General features: G+C 39.9%; 1 protein-coding gene across 1 annotated transcript in view; it reads right to left on the bottom strand.

Moving 5' to 3' along the window:
- Window positions 1-3,059: 3,059 nt before the first annotated feature.
- Window positions 3,060-22,626, bottom strand: part of RPRD1A (regulation of nuclear pre-mRNA domain containing 1A) — a 52,389-nt gene continuing 32,822 nt past the window's right edge. The window contains exons 2-7 of the mRNA XM_075271034.1: window positions 20,807-20,936; window positions 15,839-15,945; window positions 11,981-12,090; window positions 6,339-6,465; window positions 5,705-5,880; window positions 3,060-3,462 (exon numbers count right to left, since the gene is read on the bottom strand). Coding sequence (XP_075127135.1) covers window positions 3,313-3,462; window positions 5,705-5,880; window positions 6,339-6,465; window positions 11,981-12,090; window positions 15,839-15,945; window positions 20,807-20,936 — 800 coding nt within the window. The 3' untranslated portion in view covers window positions 3,060-3,312. The remainder of the gene's footprint in view (window positions 3,463-5,704; window positions 5,881-6,338; window positions 6,466-11,980; window positions 12,091-15,838; window positions 15,946-20,806; window positions 20,937-22,626) is intronic.

The raw sequence follows: 22,626 nt of genomic DNA on the forward strand, positions 1-22,626 counted from the left end.
TAATTCTGTTAATTTTAGGGCTAAATTAATGTGTTATTGAAAAAAAAAAAAATGAAATGTCTAAATTTCACCTCCATATTGTTTCAATTTCTGTGAAATGCCTTTAGGGTTAACAAACTTCCCAAATGCTGTTTTGAATTATTTGAGGGGTGAGGTTTTGAAATTGGCATGATTCATGGGGGTTTATAATATGTAGGACCTTTTTAATCCCATTCACTACTGAAGTGGTCCCTAAAAAAAAAAAAAAATAAATAAATAGTTTGGGAAATTTTCTTTATAAATCTGGAAAATCGCTGTTACTCTTGTAAGCTTTATAATGTCCAAAATACATTAAAGCACAATTAAAAGATATGGTGGATAACATTTACTAATGTATTTGTGTGATATGACTGTTTGAAAAGCAGAGAATTTCACATTTAGAAAATTGCGATTTCCCCCCCCCCCAAAAAAAAAAAAAAAAATCCTATTTTTTTTTATAAATAAATAGAAGAATATTGATCAATATTTACCACTAAGGGTGCATGCAGACTACGTAACGCCGGGCGTGTATGAGAGCCGTACACGCCGGCATTACGGCAGACTGCCGAACACTTCCCATTCACTTCAATGGGAGCGCTCGTAAACGCCGCTGTTACGAGCGCTCCCATTGAAGTGAATGGGAAGTGTTCGGCAGTCTGCCGTAATGCCGGCGTGTACGGCTCTCATACACGCCCGGCGTTACGTAGTCTGAATGCACCCTTACATGGACTATAATGTGTCACGAAAAAACAGTCTCAAAATCACTTGTGTAAGTTAAATTGCCTCAAAGTTATTACCACATAAAGTGACACATTAGATTTGAAAAATGAAGCCTGGTCATGAAGATACTTTTAGGCTGGGTCTTGAAGGGGTTAAATATAATCTGTGATGATTAGAGATGAGCGAACCGTAAAATGTTCAATATTTGTTTTGAGCAGCCCCTCAATATTCGACTACTCGAATCGAATATCGAACCCTATTATAGTCTATGGGGGGAAATGCTCGTTTCAGGGGTAGGCAACGTTCGATCAAATTATACTTACCAAGTCCACGAGGGAGGGTCGGGCTGGATCCTCCGTGCAGTCTTCTCCTTGCAGCGTCCCGGCGGCGTCTTCCGGCTCTTCATTCACTCTGCCAGGCATCGGGCCTGGGCAGAGCAGTCTGCGCATGCCTGCACTACAAGTGGACATGCACAGTCGGCTCTGCCCAGGCCCAATGCCTGGCAGAGTGAATGAAGAGCCAGAAGACGCTGCGGGGAAGCTGCACGGAGAAGACTTCTAAAGGTAGGAGAAGAACCAGCGTTGATTGGCCGACTGTATAGCATTCGGCCAATCAATGCTGGTTCTGCATCGAACTTTTCCATTCGAATAGCGAGTGGTACTCGATCGAGTATTTCGAATACCGTAGTATTCGATCGAATACCTACTCGATCGAGTACTACTCGCTCATCTCTAGTGATTATATATTAAATTGTTGTATAGAAGTTATTCTAGAAGTATTTACAAGCCAACTGATTGTTTTTGCTGCAACTCAAAGCATTGGTTTCCATTTCTATGCTAGGATGATGCACATAACAGTGTTGTACAGAAAGAAATGAAAAAGTATGTGACCCTCCTGTCCATGCTCTTACTGGTATTGCCATTTAGTCCTAATGATTTGAGTATGGATAATCTGAAATACCTGAAAGATTGATGAAATAAGTAACGTTGAAGAGTGTCTCTGTTTCTGAAAATAAAGATCTTTTGTGGAATTTTGTACAATACATTTAGATTTCACACAAGTGGTAATGTTGGCATTTAATTCTGCATTAAATACATCTGCATATAGAGATGGGAATGCAGCATCTATTTCTGGGTTTACAAGGATAATTACTTTCAATCTATGAAAGTGATTGTCTGGTGGGGGAAACAATGACAAAGGGCCACGAATGGCTAAAAATTAAAAGCTATATTCTCATGTTTGTTCCTGTCTGCTACTATTCTGACATTTCCTAGTCCCTCTGGACACAATAGGACATGACTACTCAGCTAATGGTACAGTGTTGACCTGACACAGCCAGTGACTGTATCATGAGAAACCAAGAAGTAAAGAACATCAGAGGACCTGGGTAGCATGAGAAAAGAAGCAGAAGTTATTTGTGAGGTATAGCTTTTTTTTTTTTTTTTTTACTCGGAGACCTCCTTGTCTTACTATGTAAGTAGAAAGCCACTTTCAGAAATTTATATTTTACATAACGTTAGGGGGCGTTTACATTAGCATCGGTGTCTGACAGCTAGTGTCCGCGCAAAATCTTGCGTGGACATTAGCATCGGACACTAGCTGTGTCCGTACATTTTGCATTGATTTAAATGGGACATAAGGTGCGTTCTTTACAGTCCGTGTCTGTCCTTAAGTGTCCGTTCACAAAGATGTCCGATTTTTCAAGCGGACAGCAAAACCTACATGTAGGTTCTCTGTCTGCTTGAAACGTCGGACATCTTTGGGAACTGACACTTAAGGACAGATACGAACTGTAAAGAACGCACCTGATGTCCCATTTAAATCAATGCAAAATGTAAGGGACACAGCTAGTGTTTGATGTTAATGTCCGCGTAAGATTTTGCATGGACATTAGCATCGGACACTAGCTGGCGGATACTGACGCTAGTGTGAACGCCCCCTTATTCTGCATTGTCCTGAATGGACATGATCCATTTCTGGGTGTTAAATGAGGTAGAGAAATATGGTTTACTATTTAAAGCCTATGTCCAGTTTCACATAGCCATAAATTGGCCACAACTTCCATATTACGGTTGGCATATGTGGTACGAACAGTGACCTAAATTTGGATTATTTGTACTGTTACTGTGTGAAATAGTTCTAGCCTTCTATATCTGAATTATGAACAAATAATTAAACCAGCGGTATTTTCTGTATATTGTTTATAATGATCAAGCAATATTGCACAGATTTTTTTCATTATAAATACGGAGATGTGTATATATAGAAAAACAATTAATTTAATAATTTACACTAAACAAAAAAAAAAAAGTTTAACACATTGTACAATAAAGGCTTTTTTTTTTTTTTTTAAACAGCGATCTATTAGTTAAATACTATTCACAAAACAATTCCATTTCAACTCAGGTCTTTTGACAGAAATAGAGATCACATTGTAACTCACTGGAAATGTTTTATTTACAACCCCAATTGTCTTAGTTAAACCACACTGCCATAAAAAAATACTAACAAAATTCACTTATTCAGAACTGTAGATCTTCAACCATCATGGATATATGACTTTCTAGTTTCAACTCAGTCGTCATTGTAGAGATCACCAGCATACGGCAAATGGACTCTGCCACCTGTAACATTTGGTAGACGTGAGAGATCTGGCAGATTTTGGATACGTAGACGCAGTTCTTTGCGGACTTGGGAAACCCTTGCCAGTTTGCGCTTGTACTCCTGAAAATCAAAAATTGATAATATTAATTAAGTAATATAATTCTGTATACTAGCTGCCATAAAAGCCTTACAATGGTGTTAATAAAACAAAACACAGCACATACCAGACTAATCTAACACAGCTCTTACTCCAAAACTTTCTGGTCCTTTACACAAAGAAAATGACCACTAAGCCAACCACTGATTTGCTTAATCTACAGACCCCCTAACATAATCTTCTGACTTTGTAGCTGTTTGTCAGTTGTATAAGAAAACTGAGGGCGGGCACAGGCAGGTATGGTGATATTAAGGGGATTCTATAATTAAATCCCTTTTTCTACAACTACCACATCGGAATAGCCTTTAGAAAGGCTATTCTTCTCCTACCTTTGTTATTCTGATCCACCCGACCGTTCCTGAAAAATATATTTCTTCCTTATGTATCGAAGTCTTCAGAAAGCACAGGGGGCATCCCCTATGCTACCCGAAGACTCTAGAGATGCCCCTGTCTTGTTCCACCGCTGAGTCATCACACGCTTCATTATCCAGCAGAGCTGGCTGCGCATGTCAATTTTGCCAATTTTCTGAGGCTGAACGGATACTTGTGTAAGAGGCCACAGGAAAATGCGCAGTCAACTCTGCTGGCTGATGATGTGCGTGATGACTTGGCGGCAGAACAAGACAGAGGCGTTGCTGGAGAGTCTTCGGGTAGCAAAGGAGAAGACTCATTTACATAAGGGAGAAATATGAAGTTTCTCAGGAACGGCAACACGGATCAGAATAATAGATAGCAGAAGAAATAGCTTTTTTAAGGCTATTCTGGTGTGGCCTTAGTTCAAAAAGGGAGTCTATCATTAGAAAATCACCTTTTGAACTAATGGCATGTTGGAATAGCCTTTTAAAAAAGCTATTATACTCCTACCTTCCATTCTTTTTTTTTTTTTTTCTTTCTCTGGCATTTCTGCAAAAATACGTTTGTTGTGATATGCAAATAACGCTCAAGGAGCACAGGGCTGCACTATATGGGGATGAAATCTTGCGCATCCGCAGTCAACTCTGCCACTTTGGGTGCAGTGCAATGTTGTTACTCGAGCGTATTGCACAGTTGGCTCTGCCTTAACCCAAATTTGTCAGAGCCAACTGCGCATGCACAAGATTTTATCCATGTATCGTGCAGTGTAAAAGTAAGTGGGGGGGGGGGGAAGAGGCATGCCTGAGAAGAGGGAGCGACAGCCGTTTCGTGCTGTTTTAGCACTTTTATCAAGCCTGATGAAATGCTTACTGCATGAAACGATCGTCGCTTGATCCGTTTGTTATACCATCTACTCTATCCCTATGCACTGGATGTTTTTAAAAAGATGAAATAAAGCCTTCTGCTTTTAAAGAACCCATTGTGAGTGCCCTGCGCTTTTTTTCTATTTTTTTTGCTACTTTTTGTATGGACTTCTTATGCAGAGAGCACCATTTGGCAAGCTTGTTAGCTTTTATATTTGCCAACGTGATTACCCGTACTTTATGCTCCACCTCATTGCATCTGTTTTTCTCAGGAACAAAGAACTTTGTGTGTTCAGTAGTGCCGCTTTTTTTCTACTTTTCTACTACTAATTATGGAGACAATACTATGTAAACAACAGTCTGAAGATAAGGAGGAGAAAATCAGATTAATAATTGGTGAAGGAAACTGATATCCTTACTAAAGTGTATTACAAAGTTTCTCATATACATTTGAACTATTCATTTATGAAAGGTAATTTAAGACAGGCAAAGTCACTAAATCAAGTTATTTCACCCTTCAAATGTTGTCATACATGTCTTAGGATCCAAAAATTACCGTAATTGCTTTCAGGGGACTAAGAAAACTTCTTAGGGAGAGTGCCTTTGCAGGCATATGGAGACTTGCAAGCCATTTTCGCTCCACTGGGGGATTCTTAGGAATAAGCCTTATGTTTAAGGGGGCTATCCTAGAGGCAGCGAGCAGAGGCATTGTTTTCCTAATTACATCCTGGAAAATAGATTTGCATATTCCCTGTAATTGTTTTGTAATATAATTAAAAGATTTCAGAACCTGGGTTAGTGTGTCTTACACATAAGATAGAAGACCTAAACTTCACTTTTACCAATGTGTAATGCTAAAAAAACAGGAATGACATGTAAACCTGAAATCTCTGACTTGGTTCATACTTAAAATATGATTTAAAATGTAAGAAAATATAAAACTTTATGGGAAAATTAGGAGAAAAAAAAAGTTAAAATTGTTACGAACTTCCAGTTGCTGCTCCTTTTCATCCAGTACCTCCTTCTGAGATCGCAGGAAGTCTGAAAGCATTCTTGTAAGTTGTTTACGGTCATCTATCTCTGCTGCTAATCTGCCATTGTAGTCTGCAAGAAGCATGCAGGCATCATCCACCATCTTTGAAAGTTGATCACCAGAAGCTTTATCTAAAAAGAGAAACAGTTTTCCTAGTTTACCAATCCATTCTGTGTATTAACAAAATAAATATACAGATTTACCCTTTAATAAGGTATTTTTGGGATTTAATCAAATAATGACTTATCCTTAGGATAGACCATCAGTTAAAGATCAACAAGAATCCTAAACCGAATCCATGGCCGATCAGCTGCTCAAAGAGGCTGCAGCCTCTTTGGTACTTACCAAGCACATTGCCGTACATTTTTACTGAAGCGGTGTCTGGTATGGAAGCTCAGCCCATTCACTTGAATGGGACTCAGCTGCAATCAGGCCATGTGGTCAATGAACTTGACTTCACATAGGCTATGAAGCTAAAGTGGTGCTCAAGGAGTGTGGTACCCCATTTATCATCATTTGATGACCTAACCTATCCAATTAATAAAAAGTCCTAGAAAATTCCTTTAATCTAAATACTATAGTTACCTACCAGTAATTTTATCCAAAAGTGACACATCTTGCACTTCCACAGGTAAAGAGCCAATTCGCTGGTGTACAGCTGCATCTCCAGAAGCTGCGTTTTCAAGTTCTTGCAATGCACGGATTAAATCTGTTGTCTAAAAGTGAAAGAGAAAATATGTAAAGTTTATGACATACAGTTGTGGTCAAAAGTTTTGAGATGAATACAAATTTTGGTTTTCACATATTTAGTGACTTGTTTCTATGGTATCCTGAAGTACAATTTTAAGCATTTCATAAGGTTTTAAACTTATGCAGATAAACATCAAGTTTATGCAAAGACTAAGTATTTACAGTATGGATCCAGTGTTCAAGACCACTGAAATTCCCCCTGGAATGCTGGGTAACAGCTTTTGGAACAAATTCTGGTAACCCATTCTTGCCTAATCAGTGCTTGTCCACTCACCTTCTGAGACATGATCGCAAGTTCTCAATGGGATTCAGAGATTGGGATTTTCCTGCCCATGGACCCAAACTATTAAGGTTTTGTTCATCAAGACATTATTTCTTTAGCCTTGTGCATTGTGTTCCATCATGTTGGACCAAAAAACAATATTCATCTACAAATTGCGGCTCCTGGATAATTGGGAGAAGTTTCTCTTGGAGAATGTTTAGCTACCATTCTTAATTCATGATAGTGTTGTTAGTGACCATAATAGTGAGCAGATATGAATAGTCTCAGAATGCTTTACTGTTGAGATGGTATGTTAGCAGAACAGTCCAGACAAAACTAATAGTTGACTGAGTGAGGGGCTGTACCATGAATCCCTAAAGACATGGACAGACAGGTCAGGCTCATCAGATTGTAACAGCTTTTTCCCCTTGAAAACATGTGCCTCTGCTCATTGCATATACTAAAATAATTGAATCTATAAGCAAGAATCTGGAGCGCTGAGGGCAACTCTGTTACTAAAACTGCTTTTAATAGGTGAACATCATACAAAACTCCTTGTTCACATCTACGTTTGACCATTCTGTTCATAATCAGTATTTGACATCTTCAAAAACTGATTTCAAACAGTACAGATAAAAACTCATTCATTTCAATGGGTTTTAAAAGTTATCAGTAGAGATGAGCGAACACTATTCAAAACAGCCGTTTCGAATAGCACGCTCCCATAGAAATGAATGGAAGCGGTCGGCACGCCGACGTTGCCGGCGGGCGGCCATTTAACCCCTCGCGTGCCGGCCGCTTCCATTCATTTCTATGGGAGCGTGCTATTCGAAACGGCTGTTTCGAATAGTGTTCGCTCATCTCTAGTTATCAGTATGTAATCAGTTTGTGCCATTCCATCTGCTTTCAGTTTTTTTGTGTGGAGAGAAAAGAAGAACTTGCAGAACTTTGTCTCCGTACTGAAAATAAGGATTCCAGATGGACAGCAAGCAATTAGTTTTGTTTTAACATTGAGGTCTATGGAAACAAACAAACTGATTACATACTGATAAGGGCGGGTTCACACCTGCGCCCATTCTCCACTTTGTAGGTTTCCATTTTCTGCCCAAGAAACTGGACAGGAGACAGAAACCCGGCAGTCAGTATCTGCCCCTGAGCGTCTTCTGGTCTCTGTGGTGAAATGTTTTTTCTTTAACCGGACACAGTCCTGCATGTCCGACATTATGTCCGGTTAAAAAAAACTGTTTTGCCGCGGAGAGGCAGAAGACACTCACGTGCGTTCACTTTGCAAACCCAATAAAGTGAATGGGTTTGAAAAATGACTGACTGTTTCCGTCTCCTGTCTGGTTTCTCGGCAGAAGACGGAAACCTGCAAAGTGTAGACCGGGCGCAGGTGTGAACCCACCCTAACATACTGAGAGCAATCAGTTTGTGCCTGTTTTGCACATGCTCAGAATGAAAAAGGGGAAGAAAAAGAAAAACTGATTAAAAACTGAACACATACTGACACAGTTTTCATCCGGACAGTTTGAAATCAGTTTTTGAAGATGTTAAATACTGATTTTAAACAGATATGCCAAACGCAAATGTGAACCAGGCCTTGTGTGTTTCGGGGACACGCCCCTTAGTCATAGCCTGAACACAATACAACAGAATACACCTACTTTTAAAACACCATTGATTAAAACTTGTGGTTACCACAAGCTATACCTTTGATTTTTCTATCAGCACTGCAGTTTTCTACTACTGTGGGCTTGGAGAGAGTGCTGTAAGCCTTACAGCACTCTCTCCTATCACTGAGTGCCGGCTATTGATTGCCAACTCGGCCGAGATTCAGCATATGCTCTGGTACGCTGCCGACGCCGTGCTGTTCCTGCATGTGTGGGCTGGGCGGCTTGGGCGCATGAGCAGCCACTATATTGGCGGGAAAACTTTCCGCCGCCCACCACTTACACCAATGAGGCTATATATGGACCCTGAGCCTTTGATGGACAAGCTGGTCTCCATCCAAGCCAGGTAAGCACCCTTGACATGCAGAGATTTGATCTCAGTATTTGGTGAGTTCTACTATATAAAACTGAAGTTGTGGGAAGTATCAGTCTAGTTATTTACCACTACATACTGTCAGGGTATGGGGTTGCTAGGTGGGGTGACAGACACAAAAGTCCAGATTCTTTAGTCCAAACAAAGGTAGAGTTTATTTTCACTCAAAAAGGTGCAGGAATAAAAGGAAACAATACAAAAATAAATACCTGCCCGGCTAGGCTCTAACTAAACATAGAATAGGTTACCTCACCTAAAATAACAGAAATCAAAAAGCCAGTTGAATCACTCAGGACACAGCTCCAAAAATATGACCTCTTTCTTTGGCTCTCCAGCCAAGCTTTGCCCAAAGTCTTCTGCTGGAGCTGACTTCTTAAGCCTCCTTGATGAGCAGACTCTCTGCAGCTGCGTTGCTGCCGGAACATCCCCAAAGTGTGGACTGGAGGGGGGTGGAATGACATGTCCCACTACCAACCTACCTTCCATTCCTAAAAATTTAGCCCAATACTGAGCATTTACCAAAATGCTCAGCGGAAGAAAGTTGTCTGCTGAGTACAAAGATTCCTTCTGGAGTTTTGTCATCTCTGGGTGAGATGTACACCCCCTCCATTACCTGACCAGCCATCGGCTTGCAATATGTATGTAATCATGCCTAGCACTGGCCTCACCCCTTCCATATATCCATTTGCCTATTAGTGCTGCTTTAGTTCCTACTAGTGGTGTTTAACATTTGCTAGTGCATTGACAGTGCTTGATTAATAATGCTAACTGTGGAGCCTATCTGCACTCTGGCAGGCTTACACTGCATGCACTTATACGGCAGGGGGCCATAACTTCTTGGGGTAGCTTCCTTGATTCATGCCGAATTATCATGAATGTTTGCATATGTAAATCCACTAAGGTTGACCTCAATGCCTGTGAAATAAACCCTTCTTGTGTTAGGGCTACAAATGTGCCGTATTGATCTGTTTGTGAATGTATCGATTTGTTTTCTAATTGTAAATCAAGCTTATTCTGTGGTTACTCTTAACTTATTTTTTGCACTTGACAAAGGACCAGAAAGGTCCGAAATGCGTTGTGCCTTGTCTACTTCTTGCCATTTAATAAATTAGGTATTTGAACAATCTGGGTGAGCGCTATCCTTTGGCCTGAATCCGGCTTAGGTTGGTCCATTTCCTGTTTCTGAGGCTACGTGTCGGCAGGTAGCGTGAGATTAGGTTGGAGATATATGGAGGGGACAAGTTGTGGATGGATTTGTATGTTAACGTTAGTAGCTTGAATTCAATACGCTGGGCAATGGGTAGCCAGTGAAGGGATAGGCAGAGGGGAGCAGCCGATGAAGAACGGGGGACAAAGTGAATTAAGCGAGTAGCGCAATTTAAGGTGGACTGGAGGGGGGCGAGGGTGTTAGCTGGGAGTCCATGGAGAAGGGTGTTGCAGTAATCTAAGCGGGAGATTATGAGGGCATGGACGAGCATCTTAGTAGTTTCTGGGGTGAGGAAGGAGCGGATTTGATGGATGTTCTTGAGTTGGAGGTGGCAGGAAGTGTTGAGAGTTTGAACGTGCGATTTGAAGGATAGTCCAGGGCTATCCCAAATCATCGGACCTGTGGGACAGGGGTAAGGGTTGTTCCGTTAACTTTGATAGATGGATCAGGTAGAGGGGCCGTACGGGATGAGACGAAGATGAACTCCGTTTTCTCCATGTTGAGTTTGAGAAAGTGGGAGGAGACAAAGGAGGCTACAGCCTCTAAACAATTTGGAACTCTGGCCAACAGAGAGGTAAAACCACATTAAAAAGCAGTTAGCTAAGAAACCACACAGACCCCATAGACTATAATGGTTTCCGCATGAAACATGTGGAGAGAAAAGTGCTGCTTATAGTACTGTTCTCTCTGCACGATTCATGCGGATACTGACTGGAAACCACATGGACCCCATTATAGTTCTATGGGGTCCATGTGATTTCTTAGCTAACTGCTTTTTAAAGTTTATAAGTTTCCATCAGGGGGTCCCCAAGAAGACTCCCCGAATGGAATATCGAACGCAGTGAACCGGGCCTCACATTGCAACAGTTTAACCAATTGCAGAAGTTTTGGGTTAACTCACTACATTTGTGTAATAAATAAAAACATACATTTTATTTATTTTTTACAGTTAATCAATACATGAAACAAAACATACACCCTTTAATGTCTAATGATTAGAGATGAGTGAACACTATTTGAAACCGCCGTTTTGAATAGCACGCTCCCTTAGAAATGAATGGACATAGCCGGCACATGGGGGGGGGGGGTTAAGTGGCCGGCTGCCGCCAAAGTCTGCGTGCTGGCTGCTTCCATTCATTTCTATGTGAGCGTGCTATTCGAAACGGCTGTTTCGAATAGTGTTTGCTCATCTCTACTAATGATGAATGTATCTTTCATAAGTGGATGTCATAATTTTGAGTATTACCAAGAGGAAAGGCTGGTAAGGCTGCATTACATAGTTCTTATCCCACTGCAACTAGGGAGACAGGCATTAGAACAAATCTGACACGTTAAACCATTGTATACCACAGTTTATAGCAGAACTGCAGCATCCCAGGAGCTCAACAATGGGGCTCTCTCAGTGCAAGACACAACGAGGCTGTGGTGCTTTTTAATGAAAACTAAACATAAGTGACTGGCTCTACCAAGTACAGGCATTGAGTCTCTATGTCACTATTCATGCTGTACTTATATAGGGGCAACATAACTTAGCAAGATTCCCCTTAAATTCTTGTTTAATAAAGCTCTGCAATTTATCGGTTAATAAATCACAATACTATACTGCCAGTTGGTTATCTGCAGCAAATGAGCCCAAACTTTCAGAATAACTACTCTATAAACACACATTGCAGTTACATTGCAGTTGAAGTTTGTTTGGCATATGCACCAGGAAAACTCCAGGCACACACGAACGTATCCATAGGTCCCCAACTCACTGGACAGAGCCAAAAGAGCTTATAAATAACGTATACCACTCTATGCATAAGAAATTAAGGTTATTTTTGCTTATCTATCTCAATGTATATTTGCTCCTGCAGCTGACATCAAAAAGTAGGAAATAAATGGTTGCAATGACAAAAATTCCCTGCTATTCTGAATTGTGAACTGAAGTCCAAATACTAAAGATCACCATGAACTCATGCAATACCTGCGGAGGTTCCTCTGGAGTTATTTTGGATAAATCTTCATCATCCTCATCCTCATCTTTGTCAATCTTTGCATCTTCATATGGTCGCTTTTTAGTTTTTTTCTCACCATCTTTAAAGTCAATGTTAAAAATTAATACCCACAGTACTAACATTGACAAGCCATAGTATTATATAAAACAGTAATTATACAGTTGAAGTCATAATCTTATACACACACCTTAGGTTACATTCAAGTGTTCTGCTGCTTCTACCTGGTTCTAAGGATCCAGAACCCAGGTGAAAAGGAGTCTTGATCTGGTTCTGATACTAGCTCAGTTGTTTAAAGGGGTTCTATCATGGGGAAAAGTCATGTTTAACTAATCACATCCTTGCATATCCTTTTAAATTCCACACCTACCTTTAGTATGTAAATTGCTTCAGTGGTTTTTGAATAAGTCCTTTTTTTCATCGTGCACCCTCTTTGCTATTGTTTCCTATTGGTGTATACAGTACAGGTTGCTGCTGATGATGCTTTCATGCTTGTACACACAGATAGGAGAGAATAGTAGAGAGACAGTGCTGCTGGGAACTTCCTGTGCTGGCTGGAAGCTAATTAGCATATGAATAAAAATGGACTTATTCAAAAACCACTGAGGCAATTTACATACTAAAGGTAGGTGTAGAATGATAGAGCCCCTTTTAGAACAGTGCATTGATCCATAAAGTTAACATGCAGATAGCCACACAATATGTAGAGGTGGGTCTTAACCATGCTGATCTGAAGTCAGACACATACAGATGTATCCTAAGAATATTTTATGTGGGCAGAGAAGTGAATCAGTGGTTGGACTGCAACCTTGCAGCGCAGGAGTCCTGGGTTCGAATCATGCCAAGTACAACATCTGTAAGTAGTTAGTATGTTCTTCCAGTGTTTGCATGGGTTTCCTCCCACACTCCAAAGACTGGTAGGGGATGTAGATTGTGAGCTCTGTGTGGGACAGTGACAGCAATACGATGGCGCAATACAAGTAAGCTAAATAAGTTATGTTATTGTGTCTTAAATGGAGCCTTATGTTATTGTGTCAGAAACAAATGGAGCCTTAGTAAGGTGGGATTCATTCTGGGTAACAAGAGGCACTGAGGAATGATCTTAACACCATATGATAATTAGCCTCCAGCGTGCACCCCGGAAGTCTCATCGAGCACTGTCTCTCTCCTGTGCGTACAGCACAGGCTGCTGCTGCTGATGACTCATCTCCCTGCTCTCACACACAGCACACAGCAGAGAGAGAGAGGAGTGCTTGCTGAGGACTTCCTGTGCTCTCTGGAGCCTAATTAGCGTATGAATAAAACCAGGCTCAATCAAAAATTACTGAGGCGATAAGTGTAGAAAAGGTATGTGTGGAACAGACTTTCTAAAGGCTATGCAAGGATGTGCTTAGTTAAAAATGGCTTTTCCCAATGATAGAGCCCTTTAATTTTTTCTTCTTCTTGCTGCATATGAGCAAAATATTGTATAAGTTTGTAACTTGCGCATTTTTGGACAAAAGGATGCATCGTTTAAGTTTTTCACTTATATTTTTTAGGCTAAGGCCCGACGGGCCGGAAACGCCGCTAAAAAGTGCTTGGAGTGGTGAAAGGTCCTCTTTAAATAGAAAGTTGGAGTTTTCCTCCGCGGACTTTCTGTTACAATGATACCTATGGGGAAACCACTGGCGTTTTTGTAGGTATAATTGACATGCTGTGATTTTGATAACTTTGCGCATGTGTTGTGTAAGTGTTTGGTGCGACTCTTTTGGCGCTGCAACCTGGACAATAGTAAACATCTGGGTCACAGTGCCAATACATTTCCTGGTATGACATAAGAATAACCCTCTAGTAAGGCACAGAGGGGAATTACATTTTCCCTCTATGTGACAATCAGAGAGCAAAAGTATAGTATGCTATCTGATTGATAAGAAAAGGGATAACATGGACAGAAGTTCATGCTACCCTTCCCCCCCTGGGGTAACATACAGGTTATGCAGAGATGATGATGATACCTCTGTGCAATCTGCAGGGCTCCTCCTCTCCCATCCTCCTCCTACAGCAGCTCTTAAGATGCTTCCTGATACAGGATGGGGGGAGGGACACTTTAGAACCCTATATCTCAGGACTGAATGGGGCTATGATGATGATGATTTTGTATTCAATTTAAAGATAAGAATCTCACCTTTAAATTAATACCAAGATCTTTACGATAGCCCTTACAATTTCAGAGCGAATCGCTGTTAAATGCGCTGTCGGGAATTGAGATCTGCAATGGGATCTCAATGCCAAATAGCGTTATAAACAGTGAATCGCCTTGGATCTGTAAGGGCTATCATGAAGATCTTGATCTTTAACATTTTCTAATTTTAAAATATGTTGTTTATGTTTTGGACCACTAAAGAGGCACAAATGTAGTAGACTATGAGCATCGATATATAATTCCCGCTAATTAGACAAGTGACACCAATACCACGATGTAATCCAAGGACGTAATATATGAATAATCATTAAAAACATTTCTATTGTATATTAGTTATGCGTCATAGTCACATTGCATTGACTATGACATGTGCCAAGGGACTGGCGCAAGACAAATGTACCCATTTTCAAAAAGGGTTTCTTTGTCTTCCCCTATGTAATTATAGACCAGAGAGTTCAACATCTATTGCGGGGAAATGGTTTGAGGGCCTCTTAAAATACTATATACAGGTGTAGGTGATGGTATAACAGCCAGTAAGCATGGTTTTACTAAGGACAAAAGTTGTCAGACTAATCTGATTTGATTGGACAAGAGGAAGTAGAACCTATACAAATAAACATGTATAAATATATAAATCGCCCATACAAGAAATATGGGGAAACGCTGTTCCATGTAAAATCCCCTCAAAAGACAAGGGGACACTCTGTCTGCAGGGAAAAAAAAAAGTGACAATGTTTCTTCACTTTAAAGGACTATGAATCTGTGGAATAGCTTAACCCAGGAGCTGTTTGTAGCAGTCACAGCTGACAGCTTTGTGATCAGGACATATGTCTTTTTTCAAACATACTATTTAATTATGTATGCATCGCATCACAGGACTATAGATAGACAGACATGCAAGGAAAATCCATCACCAGTTTCACACTGGATAAGAATCCATGTTATAGTGCAGGGGTCAGCAACCTTCGACACTCCAGCTGCTGTTAAACTATAACTCCCAACATGCTCCATTCACTTCCATGGGAGTTCCAAGAAAAGAAAAAGTATGCATGCTGGGAGTTGTAGTTTGTCTACCCCTGTCATAGCCAAAGCAATTTGGCACTAAGATCCCGATCTTGCCAGGACAATCTCGGGACTGGAGCATAAAAGGAAGGGTTTTATGTAAACCGCACACCAAAATGGGCATTCTTGGTGTACTCCCTTGTGGGCTTTAAAGCTCAGATTTTGGCTTATGAAATGTCAAGTAATGTCAAAGTAAGCAGTGAAATAGGAAAATGTAAACAGGAACCATGTTGGGATCTAGGAATGGGAGGGGAGTCATGCTAGGAACCAGCAATGAGATGAATAGCCATCAGTCAATGTCCATTATTTTGTGCAAATTTGAGTGGTTAGCTTAAAAAAATTTCACTGTATAATTATGTAGCTCAGGTAACCCTATGGAAAAGTCATTATAATTGGCCATGGCATCTCTACAGCCTCCTGCTGTCAGTGGAAGATTTATTATTGCAAAGGTTTCAACCAAAAACATTTACTACAAAATCTTTCCATATTATGTTGTCTGGAAGATTACTAGTAACATTTTGCAGAACAACATGTAAATTGATTTGTTACTTAAAAGAAAAAAAAATTATATGCTACTTCTACTTACACAAAGCATTCTTTAAGTGATCCAGGATATCATTCTCATACACAGCTCTTTCTTCCCAAATTGACAATACCCTGCCCAAGTGCTTCTTGCAGCCTTCATCTGCATCACTGTTTAAATAAGGTAAACAAAATTCCATTAGCCAGCAAATAACATATTTACTAATATTGTATTAGATATTTGCTTTATTAAAAGACTCCTCCACAAATTCTAATGTATTTCATTTCATGAAAATGCTCTGAACACTGGAGGGATCAACATTTTCTTTTAACCCTCAGCACATATATCCAGTTCTGCTGACTCTGTTCTGCTCTATAATACATAAGTCATAAAAATCATACTGGCATTATGGGGCAACACGGTGGCTCAGTGGTTAGCACTTCAAATCCTGCCAGGAACAACATCTGCAACGAGTTTAAAGGGATCCCATCATTAAAGCGCTAGGGGTCAAACTTCTAGGCCTCAGCAGAGTCGACTGCACAAGCCCGCGGCCACAAGAAAAATGGCCGCTTACACAGTCGGCTCTGCCCGAGGCCTAGAAGTTTGACCCCAGCACCGGAAGAAGATGAGTGAAAAGTCCGTTCCAGAAGAAGATGGAGGCGGTGCTGAAGAGTTCTCTCAGCTGTTTGAGCGCTGGGGCCCGCCCCCCGTGCTGTGAGAGAACTAATTTGCATACCGAAAAAAACCCGGGATTTCTACCATATGGCAGCACGGAGAAGACATCTAAAGGTGGGAAAAGAATAGCCTTTCTTAAGGCTATTCCTACGTGTTAGTCACAAAAAATTGCGTTTTAATGATAGGATCCCTTTAAAAAGATGAGAGAGGGCAGTAATTGACATCATAGGTAGACCTCAGCTATGAGAGACAAAATGAGAAAACAAATCCAGAAAATCACATTGTCTGATTTGGAAAGAATTTATTTGTAAATTCTGGTGAAAAATAAGTATTTGGTCAATAAAAAAAATTTCATCTCAATACTTTGTTATATATCCTTCGTTGGCAATGACAGAGGTCAAGTGTTTTCTGTAAGTCTTCACAAGGATGGCACACACTGTTGCTGGTATGTTGGCTCATTCCTCCATGCAGATCTCCTCTAGAACAGTGATGTTTTGGGTCTGTCACTGGGCAAGACAGACTTTAACACAGAAGTGCGTGTCTACGCTCTTGGTTAGTATGCGTTTATTGAAATTCTGTTATATGTTTAAACCCTCTCGACCCGTCATGAATAATACCTTTGGACTTTGAGCCTTCATAATATGTAACACACTATGTATGGTCTCACATTTTGACCTGCTGTACCATGTTTTTGCAATTTATATTTCTCTCCTCAGCTAAGTGGTCCCATAGATCAACAAGCAAGCAAGCAAAGGCATAGTTCAGGGGTCAGGGAAGAGCAAGAAGTTGGGCACAGGTAATAAGCAGGAAAGGAACAAAAGAAAGTTGCAAACTCAGGAGCAAACTGACCATTTAGATCAGGTCAGACACAGAAACACCTTACAGCAGGTCCAGTTAGCTAGGAAACGTATTGCTCACATGCAGGGCAGAAGATACATATAAAAGGAGGGCCAGCAGGGATTGGCTTGAGACGCAACTACTGGTACAGACACTAACCCTTTGAGAAATAGTGGACACTACTGCTGAGAGGAGCAGGATTTTGCCATTACATTAGCACAGCCTGTTATGGTCAGCAGAGTTTATAAAAAAAAAAAACTAAAACAAAAACCCTGCGGAGCTCTACTGGACTCTGAACCGCAGAAACACCCTAGTGTGAACATGGTCTGGCAGTTAACATCACTGGAGACAACAGGCAAGTTTTTACAATACTGGATTGATCTACTGCTGTACCTGGGATGGACAAAGGAACCAAGGAGCAAAAAGGAACATTCATACAGTTATTTTTGGAAGATAGCCCGAGAGTGAACAAGGGAGAAGGTCTTCTTTTCTGGACAGCTAACTTTCAAACAAGATGCAGGCCATTTTCGGTTTTGTACTTTTTTTTTTTGGCAAACCTGAAGGGAAGTCCCATAAGCAGAGTTGGCAGTTGGAACATCACACAGGGTGGAAACCGTAAGTGCTTCTAAAAATGGTCATCAACCGGAGAAGTTGTACCAGAATTCCACCCAAGTTAGAAGGTTCACTCAACTGTCTTGCTGTCCCCCAAAAAATGAAGATAATGCTCCAGAATCTGACTGATCCGTTCCACTTGACCATTTGATTTCAGACTAACAAAGAAAAAGTCCAGCTTGATATCTAGGAGGCCACAGATATTTGGTCTACAAATATTCTGGTCAGAGAGGTAGCTGACAGAACTCCAGAAAAGTGCACATAGTAAGATATTTTGAAGAAATCAACCAGTAGAAGGCAGAAAATCCAAGATAAAATATGTCAAAATAGATTCCAGAATTGGTGATGACAGGCCTGTATGTTTTTCCTTAAAGGACTAGTTTTAGGTGCATGTGAAGCAGCTGCTCATGTAATCTTAGATTTTTTTAGCCAAGGAATGACACCAGAAGTGGCAAGACTCCAAGATGACTGGGTAGTTTTGTGTCATAATCCCAGGAAAATATATCTTTTCTTCCTACAAACAGGAATTAAAGTTTTGCTAGGGGAAATATCATTGGGGTTTTCTGGTGCCACAGAGTATATATAAGAAGGATCAGCGATATGTTGAGGAGACAGGTGACAAACTTCCCTTTGGCATTCTTCTGGGAAAACACTGCCCAAGGACTAAGCTTGCTTAATATTTGCTTAGATATAATCAGCATTGTGTAGAATGGATGGGCACATTCAAAATAGATTGTCTATAAGAGTTGGAGAAGCCAATGAACTTCTCTAATGGTTGAAAGCCAACAGGATAAGGCCTGTTCTCAATAGCCCATTTTTTCCTGGGGCCATGTGCAGACCATGATCCAAGACTATATACCACAAGAATTGCAGAGAAAAAAGTTTTCAAAGTTGTACTTCAACAAAACAGATATTTTTTCTGTAGATCAACCAGAACATGGCATAACAGTATTCCATATGTGTGTGTGTGTGTATATATATATATATATATATATATATATATATATATATATATCTATCTACACACATATATCCTGAAAGAATATACAATCACCATCAAGGTATTCTACAAGTACAACCCTCACATTTTTGTAATTATTATATATTTTCATGGGACAATACTGAAGATATGGCACCTTGATACAATCTAAAGTAGTCAGCGTACTGCTCATATAATAGTGTAAATTTATTTTGCCATCAAAATCACTCAAAACACAACCATTAATTTCTAAACACCTGGCAACAAAAGTGAGTACACCCTAAGCGAAACTAAACAAGCTGTGGACAATAATCAATTTTCCCTCCCCGATGTCATGTGACTCGTTAGGGTTACAAGGTCTTAGGTGTGAATGGGAAACAGATGTCTTAACATTTGTTGAACATGGCACCTCATGGCTATGAATGCTCTGAGGATTTGAAAAAAGAATTGTTGCTCTACATAAAGATAGCCTAGGCTACACCTGAGCTTCAGTAAAGTGGCCAAAACCTTACAGTGGTTTAACAAGACAGGTTCCACTGTGAACAGGCCTTGCCATGGTCATCCAAACAAGTGTCCGTGCTCCGCATCATATCCAGAGGTTGTTTTTGCGAAATAGATGTTCATACATCTATTTCGCAAAAACAAACCTCTGGATATGATGCGGAGGGGTGAAAGGGGTGGCGGTTATATGACAACCTCTGCCTTGCTGAAGAAACAGAGGGTAAAAGGTGTGAGACTGGCCAAGCATGTCTCCAGACCTATGCCCAATTGAGCATTTGTGAATCACCCACAAATTGAAGATGGAGGAGCACAAGGGCTCTAACATCCACCAGCTCTGTGATGTAGTCATGAAAGAGTAGAAGAGTATAGTAAACTATATGTCCGTTTTCACTTAGTACTCCCTTTTGTTGCCAAGCATTTTTAGAATAGTAATGGCTGTGTGCTGAGTTATATTTATGGCACCCCAAATTTACAGTTAGACAAACTGTACCCTGACTACTTTAGATTGTATCAAAGTGTCATATCTTCAGTGTTGTCCCATATATAATATATTATTTTCTCTCCAATAATAGCCCCCCTTATATTTAACAGTCCCTCTTTATAATAACCCCCTCAATATATAATTTCTCCTATAACAGTGCTCCTTATATATAGTTCCTCTCCTATAGTAGCCCCCTTATATATAATGGTCCCCACTTATAATAGTCTCCCTTATGTATATAATAATAATTCCTTTCTTATAATAAAGCATCTTATATATGATAGTTTTTCCCATTATAAATACTAGCCCTCTTATATTTAAAAGTTCCCCCACTATAAATATTAGCTCCCCTATAAATAATATTTGCCTCCTTAGCAGGTAATCCTTATTCCTTATCATAAAACAATAAATCTTGGACTCACCTCACCGCACTCCCTATATACTATCGTTAGGATTTCATTTTTTATTTACTGAACATTTCAGAGTGGGGGAGATTAATGGTTCATATTACTTGTGATTTTTTTTTTTTTTATAAAACTTTTTTCTAAGAATATTTTTTTTGTAATTTTTTTTTTTTAGTCACCCAAGATGACTTGAACTGGTGATCTTCATTATACAAACAATCTATGTAGCACAATGTATTATACTGCCTGTCACACTGACAGTCTATTAGGCCATGCCTTTGGATTAGCCTACTGGAAATATATAAAAGGCCCCTCAGTTGTTATGTACAGGCATCAGTATCCTGGTATCCAGTACTCAGGAAGAGATGATACCTAGATTATGGATCCACTCTGTCCAAAACCATTTAAAAGCCTTGGAGTAGATCACCTGAATCGGAATAAGGCAATTAGTCACACACATAGATAGTTTATAAGTCAGCCACTAATAGGTTAAAAGCCAGAGATGCACAGTTTAATCATAGAGAGGAAACCAATATAAATACCTTGAAACGTGTTTAAAAGCATCCACTATAACTGGTGCAAAGTCTTTTGTGAATTCAGGGCCTTTTCTCTTGCTATTCTGAATCACATCATTTGCTAGATACAGAAAGGTCAGTTTCCTGTTGGGTTTTGCTAGAAGAAAATGACGTGTTAATACAGTCATCAAGAACATCATCATATAATTCTTAAAGGGGCTCTATCATTGGGAAAAGTAATTTTTAGCTAAGCACATACTTGCATTGCCTTTAGAAAGGCCATTCCACACATACCTTTTGTATGTAAATCGCCTCAGTAGTTTTTTTTTTATGAGCCTGTTTTTATTCATATGCTAATTATCCTCTTACATGCACCCCGGAAGTCTCATCATGCACCCTCTGCTATTCTCTCCTATGTGTATGTACAGCACAGGCTGCTCCTGCTGATGAAGACTCATTTCCCTGATCGCGCGCACACACAGAGGAAAGAACAGCAGAGAGGAGGCTGCTGGGAACTTCCTGTGCAGGCTGGAAGCTAATTAGCATATGAATAAAAGCGGGCTCATTCAAAAACCACTGAGGCGATTTACATACAAAAGGTAGGTGTGGAATAGCCTTTCTAAAGGCTATGCAAGGATGTGCTTAGTTAAAAATGACTTTTCCCAATGATAAAGCCCCTTTAAGTTAACCTTTTTGTTTAATAAGTCTTACACAATACCCTGTAAGTATTCCTTTGATGGAATTCTGAATTAAAACACCAGATGACCCATCTCAAAACCTTTACATACACACTGCATTCCTATGCAATAATCTTACATGCATACTGTAGGTCTAGTGTCAACTTTAAGTCAACTATCCTGTAAAAGTTTTTTAGTAGCTACTTGTATCTTTACGTTCCTCCTGTAAATATATGAGTACATTGACAACTGGGTATTGCTGTTACTCTTATAAATGATATAACTTTTTACACACTCACTTTGCCCAATTATTGTTGAAAGTGACAGACAGTAGAAATACACTATTTGACAAAGGGAAACGTAACATTCAGTTGTCAGTGTATTAAAATGTTGTGAGAAAGTATGGCACAATGCAGCATCCCAAGAAAAGTGCCTCACAATATATACGTAGCCTTTATTGCGAATTTTATGTATCTCATACCATTTGTAGGTATGCAAAGGTTTTTTTTTTTCAGATTACATATGAATCCAATAAAAATAAATGATTAGATTGCTGTAAATACAGTGCCATTTCCCCAAAATACATTTCTTCTAGTACAGGTGGTTAAGCCTTTGCGCAGAATAAATATTAAACATAGAAGTGTGGATGTGTTCTGGACTGGCATTATGGCACAACGACACAAGAACCATCTCTTCTGCAATCACCAGCCATGAGACCCATCTGGTACCCTGCACAATTCTTAAAAATTCACATTTTTCTAGATGCTGCGTTTAATAAATTCTGCTGCACAATAGCTGTCATTTATGTGTGTACATATGGAGTACACATACTTTAGCTGGCATTAACCAGGTCCTTGTCCAGCCACTGGAATCAGAAGATTCACCAGCGTATTATCTCCTGGATGCCATGATCAATAGCAATCCACGGCATTCAGGGGGTCAGAGGAAAGAGATTGCTCCTGTCACTCCCTCGGATCCTCCGCAATAACATTGTGGGTTCAAGTGGTTGCAGTCTCCTGGTTCCCTTAGGAACAGATGTGTTATGCTGGATACTACTGCGGACCTGAGATCCCAGCTTCAAGTGTAACACGTAAAAACAATAAAAAACCTCAACGTTTAAACAAAAAAAAAAAAACCCCAAACAAAACAAAACAAAATATTTTGTTAGGT

This window comes from Leptodactylus fuscus, chromosome 4, assembly GCF_031893055.1.
Source record: "Leptodactylus fuscus isolate aLepFus1 chromosome 4, aLepFus1.hap2, whole genome shotgun sequence".
In the NCBI taxonomy this organism is placed as follows: Eukaryota; Metazoa; Chordata; class Amphibia; order Anura; family Leptodactylidae; genus Leptodactylus; species Leptodactylus fuscus.